General features: G+C 41.8%; 1 protein-coding gene across 3 annotated transcripts; it reads left to right on the forward strand.

Annotated features, from left to right (window-relative positions):
* Positions 1–466: 466 nt before the first annotated feature.
* cacng7b (calcium channel, voltage-dependent, gamma subunit 7b) lies at positions 467–9,235 on the forward strand. Of its 3 annotated transcripts, none has more exons than XM_068323617.1 (6): positions 467–589; positions 3,107–3,302; positions 3,499–3,585; positions 4,073–4,213; positions 6,546–6,691; positions 7,386–9,235. In XM_068323617.1, exons 2-6 carry the CDS (start codon positions 3,107–3,109, stop codon positions 7,839–7,841), a joined length of 1,026 nt encoding a protein of 341 aa, XP_068179718.1. In that variant the 5' UTR covers positions 467–589; the 3' UTR covers positions 7,842–9,235. The 3 variants fall into 3 exon arrangements, with proteins under 3 accessions (XP_068179718.1, XP_068179719.1, XP_068179720.1); XM_068323618.1 differs by having other exon boundaries at positions 473–589; positions 3,086–3,302; XM_068323619.1 differs by having other exon boundaries at positions 503–589; positions 3,150–3,302.
* The last annotated feature ends 1,986 nt before the right edge of the window (positions 9,236–11,221 follow it).

The raw sequence follows: 11,221 nt of genomic DNA on the forward strand, positions 1-11,221 counted from the left end.
CTGACTTTGGTGATGTCAATAATTCCATCTAATCTTTTTTTTTTTGGTACTTTTCACAAGTTTGTTTGAAAAGTTCTCGACAGAAAAAAAAATTATCGACTGGATTGAAAACAAACAAACATAAAAACAGATTACTTAAAAAATCTATGCAGAAAATTATTAGATGACAAATTCTCCAAGTGTTTTAACACCCTCTCTCTCTCTCTCTCTCTCTCCCTCTCTCTCTCCTCTCTCTCTCTCTCTCTCTCTCTCTCTCTCTCTCTCTCTCTCTCTTTCCCTCCCTCCCTAACATTTCTTCCTCCTGCGTTCTCGTTAGATCTCTTTTGTAGCCAACGCAGCTCGATGAACCAATCCACCGCAGTGTCTAGGACGCACTGAGAGAAAGAGAGGGGCTTATAGGGGAAAACGCAAGACAGAGAGGGAGAGAAGGGGGAGAGAGAAAGAAAGAGAGAGGGGGGGGGAGGGAGAGAGAGAGAGAGAGAGTTAGAGAGAGAGAGCGAGGGGGAGTGAAAGAGCGCAAAAACCCATCCAGCCTTCACGCTGTGAGGTTTCTTGGCTACTGACGTGTGCGCACGACTTCCGTGGCAGGGTGAGTATTTTCTCCCTTTGAATAACTACAGTCATGCGTTTCTGTCGAGCTGCTCGCTCGTTTCAAACGGTAAGTGTGTGTGTGTGTGTGTGTGTGTGTGTGTGTGTGTGTGTGTGTGTGTGTGTGTGTGTGTGTGTGTGTGTGTGTGTGTGTGTGTGTGTGTGTGTGTGTGTGTGTGTGATTGTGTGATTGTGTGATTGTCGAAAAGGACTGCAATCACAACGTGTGCTCGTATGGCGCTCAGCGTAAAAGACTCAACAATTCGTTGAGAGCGCACAGGAACGCCACAGTTAAATGTTACCTGGAAGTCGGTTTTGTTGTCGCAGCTCTCCTTTTCATTCCATCTAAATTTCGGCTGAGGGTCGCTCACATGTTTTCTGCTCTGTTTATCATCTCCAAACTCCGCGTGTTGCAGGAGAGAGGAGGAGGCTTCGAAAGCAAACCCTGTGCGCACTTTACCGCTGTCAGCCCTGCACTAATAAACATATATATATATATACACAGTTTAAGGTACATTAAAAGAGTTTACAGGATGTGAATTTTGAAATGCGTGTCCCTTAGGTGTAAAAAAATAAAATAAAAAAATTCCAAGCCAAAATGTGGCTGCGCAGCTGAAATGCTTCAAATCATGAAACAAGCCTTGGAGTCACGACATCTGCGTTTAATCGTTAAAAAGTCTCGTTTTCCCCTCTTGGTTTTGCTCTCAGGGTCGTTTTGAGATTCCTAATGGTCAACCAGCTTAGTTTCACTCAGGTATGGGCGCATCGTCCCCTTCATGCGCGTCCTTCCTCCATACTCCTTCCATTTTTGGGGGGCAAGGTTTCTTCGCTTAACCAATATCTGCTATGTACACACACACACACACACACACACACACACACACACACACACACACACACACACACACACACACACACACACACACACACACACACACACACACACACACACACACACACACACACACATCATCCTCTTCAGTATATTTCATCTCATTGAGCTTTAGAGGTGATGTCAGTCTGTAGATTGTGACAGATTAGAGAGAATTAAACCTTTTGTCCCCTATGTGGCTCCTATCTAACCAATCCAATTGGTTCATTACTTTCGGGGAGAGGGAGTTGGGGGGCCTGTCTCAAACGGTACTGTAATCACAAAGCTTTTCTTTTCCCCTTCATTCTCAATCCCAGGTCTTCAAGGCCTCCAAAAGCAGTACTAGTTCTCTAAAGTACTGGGTGATGTGAGCAAAATGAATACTTAATCTGAGCTCACTTCTATCATAAATCAGTAAGCATAATTTATCATTCAGACAGGGTTGTATTTTGTGTTTGGCAGCCGCTGGTAGAGCTGAGGGTGTTGTCCATGGTGCTGAACCGGTCTGCCTGAGCCTCTCAGGCGCTTACATTTCTGCTGTCGCAACTTGTACGCCTTCATGACCACATATGCACATCGTTCACCTCCTGGAAAGTGCGATTGACCCCTACTCATCTTTAAGCTCACCCTTCCTCAAACTCTCTGACACCAATTTTACACGTCATCTATGGACGCAGCCGACTTTTAAAAAAAATTGACTTAAAATAATAAAGAAAGATCATTTACAATGTGACAGCAACAGAGTTAGCTACTCGCACAAATCTTTTACTGTGGCTGTTTGTATCTACTGTTGCAGGAAGACCTCAATCTGTTCCTCAACGTGCCATGAATCATCATTCATCGCTCTGTTTTTACACATAATAGCTCAGCCTTTATCCCTGATAGTACTCTACTGTAGATACTGATACTCTATCTGCTTTACTCTGAAAACATTTCCTCCCTTGACTTATGTCAGCTATTTCGTTAGAGTCACACTTTAGTATAAAACCTTCATTCTTTCCAAATAAGGCTTTGAACAGCCCAGTATGTGTGATGATGGTGGAAAAGTTTTCTTTCTACTCATCAGACCACGTGTGTTTTTTTTTTTTTTTGAATGGCCGAGGATCGACTGTCAGTTTGTGTTTATGCCTCAATGGAGAGCAGGTGCATTCCTTCATGGCCATAATTGGCCTCCTCCAGCCAGTTATTACGCTGTCACATTTCATTTAGAGTGACTTCACTGTGCTGAGAGGACCTGCTAAGTCTGTGAGATATCAGGTATTATCATAGGAAGCATCCACCAGTGAAATATCTGCAGCCAGAGAGACGCTGTCAGCCAAGATCCTGCTGGAGGACTTGTAGGTATTCACATCTTCTAGCCGGTCTTTCCTCATTAAAAGAAGGCCAGATGCACAAGAGGAACAATATTAATCTTTTGTCCGTAAATGAAAACTCTTGCATGAATGCATAAAAATGGTTAAAGCAAAACTGAAGCTAGAAAGAAAGAGTTGAAATAACGAATGGAAACCAGCTGCATTAACAGTGATGATCCTCCTCATGCAGAACAAACTATTATTGTATCACGTCCCCTTCTTACCCTGCTTCCAAATGCACCGACATCTTTATTTCTGCATTTTGCACATGCAGTTTCTCCCCTCTGCCCCCCAGATGAGTTCGTGTAGCAGTCGTGCGTTGACTATCCTGTCCACAGTGTTTGGAGCCTGCGGGCTCCTGCTGGTGGGGGTCGCCGTGTCCACGGACTACTGGCTTATCATGGTGGAGGGAATCATCCTACAACAGAACCAGAGCATGGAGGTGAAGATGGCTCTGCATTCAGGCCTGTGGAGAGTTTGCTTTGTGGCTGGTAGGATGATGCAGTTTACATTCACGTTCAAAGATGAAATTATGACTGTAGAAGATTAAAACACCACATATTTTAACGAACAGACAACAAATAATGTCTCTCTCTCTGTGTGTGTGTGTGTGTGTGTGTGTGTGTGTGTGTGTGTGTGTGTGTGTGTGTGTGTGTGTGTGTGTGTGTGTGTGTGTGTTCCTCTCAGGATCAGAAAACGGTAGATGTGTTGCGTCAGAGTACTTCACAGAACCTGAAATAGAGATCACCACTGAAAACACTGCAAATATCCTCAGTAAGAGAAAGATCAATCTCATTATCTGCTTTTTGAGAGTCTGTAGGGATAATTAACTTCACTGTTAGTACTAAGAGACATCATCGACGTCAAGAAAGTAAGCTACAGTTATTAATATTACAGGTTTAGACAGACAAATGTCACTGAGGTGATTTAGAAAGCACAATCTTTGTTCCAAAAAATAAATTCTTGAATGGATGTGAGGGATTTATTCAGATTTAGGTTAAGTTTTATTCATTTGGTCTGTATAGAATAGAGTTTGAAATAAATATCTCATTATAATTTTTTCCAACATATCTTACATTTTTCCCATCATTACAAATCAGTCAGATGTTTTACCAAATGCCATAGATTTTATTTAAACATTCCACCACTGTGAATACTGGTTCTCATAATGCAGTTTTATTTAACTGACCCTGATTGCCTTTAAATGTCATCATTCACTTCACCTAGCTGTGTTTGACACTGCGGCCTCTCCTCCCTACAGAGATGGTAAGGACGGCCACGCCCTTCCCAATGGTGTCGCTGCTGTTCGTCTTCACCGCCTTCATCATCAGTAACATAGGACACATCCAACCTCAGCGCACTATTCTCGCATTCGTGTCCGGGATCTTCTTCATCCTTTCAGGTGGGACCCATTACTCATTACCCCCCCCCCCCATCGCTCTGTGATGGATTAAACAGCTCGGCTTGTCCGGTGTCACACAGGGAGGCACTCCGTGGCAGAGCTATTTTTAGTGTGTGATGCAGGCGCTGATGCTGTCATCTGAAAAGGTGACTATTAATGAGATGTCTCCTCTACTCTATTTTTGACTTTCCATCCCATTTGGAGCTAAAGAGTGATCTTGTGCTCGCTTTCAAAAGCAAATTTCTCAATTTGAGAATGAAAAGTGAAAATACACAAAATGTCCCAACAGGGTTTTTCTGCATGAGTTTCTGCATTAGTGTAGTTAACCTTCTGAAACAGCAGGTGGCTGCAATGCTCCCATTTCATGGTGTGTGTGTGTGTGTGTGTGTGTGTGTGTGTGTGTGTGTGTGTGTGTGTGTGTGTGTGTGTGTGTGTGTGTGTGTGTGTGTGTGTGTGTGTGTGTGTGTGTGTGTGTGTGTGTGTGTGTGTGTGTGTGTGTGTGTGTGTGGTAAAGACTGCCAGGAGCCAAACTGGAGCTCGTCTTCTCCGAAGACTTTCAGTCGACGCGTTAGAGGAGACTCGGCGCTGCAGAGCTCAAAGGAGCATCAAATAGAGTCTGCAGCTCCGAATCCTCAGAACAGGGACTTGCTGATAAAGAGTGTAGGAAAATAATAGGCATTATATAATGGGGGGTGGGGGGTTATATAATGTTTGTTGTGCTGGAAGTGTCACACTGTTTTACTTAATGAGGCATTTTGATAATAAGTATAACAAGTGTGTTTTTTTCAGTGGTTGAGATTCTGCTTCAAACCCGTGCACTACCCTTGCTCGTCATTCATCATTCATCATTGAATGTGGTGGCGGCGTTGTGGTTTGAAAGTGTTAGGACCTTATCGTCCTTTTAAGGTGGTAAATGTTGTTCTGGGTTTGTTCTGTTCTGTTTAATCTTCCTTTGTCAAACACAAGACCGACCTACAGTTGTTGAACCATAGTTAGAGGTGGCTGCTGCTCTTTTATTCGAACCATATTTTGCATATGCGTGCGCACTTGTAGGCACATCATTTAAATATATCTTTCCCTTCTATTTTCTTTCCCTGTCTGCTCTTTTCATGCACATGCATGTGTGTCTCCCTCAGTTTACTTGCGTTACTTATTTAGAAGAAGATGTACTTCCATTTCATGATTGACAATAGCAAGGTTTCTGCATTTCCTTCCCTTTTTTTAACTTTAAAATTGACAGCACAACCTCTTAGGCTAGCTGTTTATGTAAAAGCGTAACTGCTTGACTGCCCTGTGCTACATTTGAATATTGCAGGGGAAGCTAAAAATACTCATATTTGCTGCTGACAGCATGCAGCTTTCTTTGAATATTGATTTTTCAGCGATGTCCATATGTTGCATCTCATGTATTTAACATGTCTGCAGCAGGAGGAGAGTATGTGAGTATGTGATGTTTAATGTATGTGTTGCTTTCCAGTGAAGAGACGTTTAATACATTGACAAATGCAAGCGGCATGGACCTTCTTCTGAAATGGTCTTCAGCATTGCAGAGCCACTTGAACATTTTTACAAATTTATTTAAGTCTTTACCTTCTATTATAAGTGCACAAGCTCAGTAAGTAATCAAAAAATATACTATGAAAATAAAAGCACATTTCTCTTTGGTCAACTTAAGAAACAAAAGTTTGTTTCAGATAGATAGGCTGTTTCAAGACAACCTTGTCAGGTAGAAATTTAAATGTTTCTAAACTCAAAATAGCAAAAGACCATGTAGAGGAAATGTTTTCACGTTTTTGACCCGATGAGGATCAGACTGTCAAACCATAAAATGTTAATGCAGGTAGCTAAGATTAGGAAAACATTGTGGTCTTGTTCAAATATAGATAAAGTCATACAGAATGCAAGGAGAAGTTTACACCAACAGAAGTTTATCTCAGGAAGTGTTTCACAGTTCTTCACTTTATTAAAGAAAGAGTCCTGAATGTTTTTCTTTTGTATTATAACCAATCTTTTGTCTTTTATCCTCCTGAAGCCTTTCTCCTAATTATCTCCATGCATTAAAGAAGTTGTCCTTTCTGCAACTCATTGCTCTTAATCTATTGTGATATATTGTGATATATACACACTCTCTGGTCTCACTCCCATCTCTTTATTAATGATGGAGTTTTGGTGGCTAATTGCTTCGAGTGGTCGCGCCACATCCCATTGCTCCCTCGGTCTCTTTAAATTCCTCGCCTGGCTAAATTGCTATATAATGACCTCTTCACTCTCTCTCCTATCGGCTTTTCATTTTCTCTCAGGCTCACTGTTGCTGTTAATGTGCTGTGTGCAGGCCTCAGTCTGGTGGTGGGCCTGGTGCTCTACATCTCCAGTATTAACGATGAGGTGATGAACCGGCCCAGGGAGCCCGAGCAGTTCTTCAACTACCACTACGGCTGGTCCTTCGCCTTTGCTGCCTCCTCCTTTTTGCTGAAAGAGGTCAGACTTGTGGGGGGGGGGGTTCTCTGTCCATTTGTATTCATAAGCTCACACTCAGAGAATGTATTTGCATTTTTATAATATGCTACATGCTAAATGCACCAGCAGGTAAGGTGATTACTATTCTGTGGACAACGGAGATATCAATAATGGAGACCTGCAGGGTTTGTGTGAGTGCATGTGTGTGCATTGTGTGCGCGTGTGTGTGTGTGCACGCGTGCCTCACCTAACAAACCCCCCCCCCCCTCCCTCCACCCAACACTCCTTCTGCCTCTTCCCATCATCAGCAGCATTGCTCCTAATGTGCTGCAGTGGACATTTCTGTGTGAACTCTCCTCCTCTGTTCTCTTTCTTCCATCCATCTCTTCATTGCTCTCCTGTGTCCTTCATTCGTCTTTGTTTCCTTTTCAATCCTTATTATGAGCCTGAAAGAGCTCAAAGGATGCCCTCGTCCTTCTGAGTCCTCAGCCATCAAAACCACAATCTCTCAGACTTGTACGTTTCACTTAACTCTTCCTTTTTATCACTCACTTTTGATCTAATAATATCTTCACCCATCACTTGTTACTAGTTCTTTGAACAGGTATTTGTCTTAGTGCTCAGTTCATTTGATGCAACACAATCCCTCTCTTCCTGCCACATCCTAATTACCCTTGTCTCTTTCCGCTTGCTCGTCTCACCCCTCTGGTCTCAGGGGGCCGGGGTGATGTCAGTCTATCTGTTTATGAAGCGCTACGCCGAGGAAGAGATGTACCGACCCCACCCAGCTCTCTACCATCCCCGCCTATCCGAGAGCAGCGACTATAGTGGCCAGTTTCTCCATCCAGAATCCTCTTGGCCCCCGCAAAAGCGAGGCCGCAGCACCTCCGAAGCCTCCAGCGATATCTCCATTCAGCTCAATCAGGCTCCCCCAGGGCCACCCAAAGGCAAGCTCCAGACCGGTAGTCAGGGCACCCCTTCTTCTGGGCCTTCTTCCGCGGGGATCTATCAAATGGCCACACAGCCTGCTGGCTACCCCGCCACACACACACTGACCAGGTCGCACTCCTCACATCCCCAAGGACAGGCTCTCCCAATGGTTGTGCCTCCATCACCTGTACCCCCTCCTCACTATCACACACACATGCACATGAGTGCCTCCCCCTGTTAGGAAGAGGGAGACTTGTAAAAGAAGAAGAGACACTGTGATTCCTCATAATCATGAATACAGTAAATTTAGATGATGGATGCATGTCAATGATGAACTTGGAGTACAGGTTATGGAAGATGGAGAGTGTCAGACATTGAGAGTATAACTGTTTGAACAATATGAACCAGAGACAAAGGAGCTTTTCAAGATTTTAAGAAGACAATGGAGATTCAAATGGAACCGTGAAAGATTAAAACAGAAGAAGAGTGGAAAAGCAAAGAGAGGAATTCAGTGTGTATTGAAAGAAGGGAAATTGTTTGCTAAAAAGACTGTAGAGGTTAGGCTGAGTGACAGAGGAGAATGGGGAGGGAGGGTGAGGCAGGGAGAGCAAGGGGCTGCGGTATGATAAGGAAGATACTGCAGTGCTGCAGGAAAACGGTATGCACTTAGAAATATATGATGTAAAACACTTATCACACACACAGGAAGAACAGTTTTATAAATACAACATTCATGCCAATTAATGGATTATGTTCATTTTTAGCCAAATATAAGACACATTATTGTCTTCTTTACATTTTGCATCGATTAAGTCACAGGAGTCACTTCAACTTATTATTATTGGCATTATTTTTATTATTATTAATATAACTAGCTTGAGATGTTGCTTATCAATAGTTATCCTGAAATGAGAAGACTGTATGTGAATGTTCTGAAATACCCTAAAGAGAAATCAACTTAATGTTTTACACATTTGTACAATTTATAAATTATTGTCTGGAAAATTGCACACGAGGACTTCAGTATAGCTGCTGTAAATTGTGAATGAAGCTTTGGCACATCAAGAAAATGTCTGACTCACTCTGCTTTGGATGATGACTGCAACAGGCATACTACAACCAAAATACATATCATCAGGATGCTGCTCACGCAAGGTTGGAGGAGGGACCCCCCGACGCTGAGACAGACATCTGACGCCCTCTACTGGCCACTGTCAGTACTGACTGGACCAGTTCACTCTTATTTCATGCACTGTCCCTCCTCAGGGGTCTGCACTGTGTGTCGGTTGATGGTGCAGCACTGATGAGGGGGAGCAGTCGTCCATCCAGGGGAAGAATTATGAATGTCAGGCGCAATGGGACATGCCATTTTGAACTGTGCATGGATATGCTTATTTTCAGACTGGTTAAAACTATTTTTAAAGCTTTGGCGCTGTTCATTTGTATATCTCGAATAAAAAAAAAGTGATGAAAATAAACTTTTGAAACTAATTATCAATGGTTGATACCACTGTCTGTGAAATCCAGGTCCTCTGTTTTGCTATGTTTTGTTTTTGTTATTATGTTGCAGACAAAGTACAACTCATAGCTTTATTTAAAATTTTAACAGCTTTTTGGAAAGCCAAAGAAGTAGATGTGGTTGTTTCTCATTAGCTTAAGGTGAATTATTATGAGTTTTCTTTTTATTATGATTTTTTAATGGCGAGAATTGGGGAAAAAAATACAGTGGGACATATCCTTGGTAATGTCAAATGGCTCAATGTATTCATGTATTTAATTCAATCAAATTCTACATGATGAGTTCTACCATATTTTGTTTAAAAAAAGTTATTAACTGACTTCTTGATTAACCATTAAGTTGCTGCAGCTATAAATGAGTAAAGTTATGCTTTACAGAACACACATCCATACTTTAAATGATATGTTGGATGTTTACATTATCTCAAAGATAAGAAGTTATTCTTTGCATTGCAGGCAGTTATCCCACATGGATATATTATATTGCTTTCATTTAGTAACATTTATTTTCTGATGCTCTAGAAACACTGGACAATATTACAAAAACATACCATAGCAATCTTGATTATGGTTTTCCCTCCAAAAATAGCTGGAATTATCTTTTTGTTTTTAAGTGACGCACATTTTCCATATGGTTTTGTGTGTGGTGACAGTAAAGCGTTGTGTCATTGTGTCATCTCTGGTTGTCATCATCACTGTGATCCTGGAATGATGGAAGCACACCGCTAGTTAAGGAAATTTGTGGCATGGGCAGAATAAAATGTGAGATCATCTAGATATCATCACGGCTCTACGCATTGACCAAGCCTGTGGGTATTGTTCTGAAAACCACACTCCTTTTTTCTTCACGTAGTTGTACAAATTCCTATTGAGGTGAAGCCCAGTATAACTGCATCCTCCTTATTGTGGGTCAGCTGTTATAGTTTGGGGGTTAAGTGCCTTTCTCAAGGTCACCTCAACAGTAGTTGTTGAAGATCAAGATATTTCCCTTTCTAATTCTTCCCATCCATGGCAGCCAAAATCAAGGTTCATTGTTCACTTATAGAACAGTTTAAACACATTTGGTGCCCTTTAAACTGTAGCGGTTCTCTTTGGCATCTCTTCGGGTTTCTATCTCTATCCTCACCCTCTTTCTTTGCCTTGATGCGGTTACATGAAAATCTCGTAGCTGTGCTTTATTTCCGCATTAAGAGTCCTGCACATGACCGTCTTTGTCAACATAAAATGGGTAAAACTAATGCTTTTCAACGCTTCAATGGAACTGGTGCGTAAGTTCAATAGCATTTTTATAAGACAACTGTTGTTAAAGTACTGACATCTGTCACTTTCCTGTAAAAATTAATAAAACTTTCAACATGGAGGTTGTCCTGTTTACCTTCTCTTGTCGTCTACTTCTGAATCATATGTATACGTATGTATACTTTGTGTGTGTGTGTGTGTGTGTGTGTGTGTGTGTGTGTGTGTGTGTGTGTGTGTGTGTGTGTGTGTGTGTGTGTGTGTGTGTGTGTGTGTGTGTGTGTGTGTGTGTGTAAATGAATCCAATCATTTGCTTTGAACATCTGCGATTAGAGTCTGACATATATTTGTAATACAGTAATCTGAAAATCAGCATTTTTCTGGCTGGTCTCTGTGATGGTGAGTGACTGCAGCCTGCACTGCAGCGAGCCGCTGGGTGTTGACCAACACCCTCACCAGTCACAAAACCACCACAGCCTGAAGGCAAGGATTGATCAGGGTGTTATGTGTATATATTTGTGCATGACTACGCCTGAATTTGCAAAGGTTATACATTGTTAAACATAACCAGCCCTTTTGTAAACCAAAAATATCATTTGGGACATCAGATTGAGTTGTAACAGCGCAGGGAAAGTAAAACCCGTCTATGGTGAATGTCTTCTGGGACTTAACAGAACAACTACCTGCTTTTAGTCAAGGTCAACAGGAGAGAGACGAGTAGTTGAAGTGAGGGTGTATTCACAGCAAAACCATAATAATAGTAATACTAATGATAATAATAATAATAATGATTATTACTATTATTATACTAATAATAATACCACTACTGTTACTATCACTCTATTGTCAATACTGCTACTTTTACTA

Source organism: Antennarius striatus, chromosome 9 (genome assembly GCF_040054535.1).
Source record: "Antennarius striatus isolate MH-2024 chromosome 9, ASM4005453v1, whole genome shotgun sequence".
In the NCBI taxonomy this organism is placed as follows: Eukaryota; Metazoa; Chordata; class Actinopteri; order Lophiiformes; family Antennariidae; genus Antennarius; species Antennarius striatus.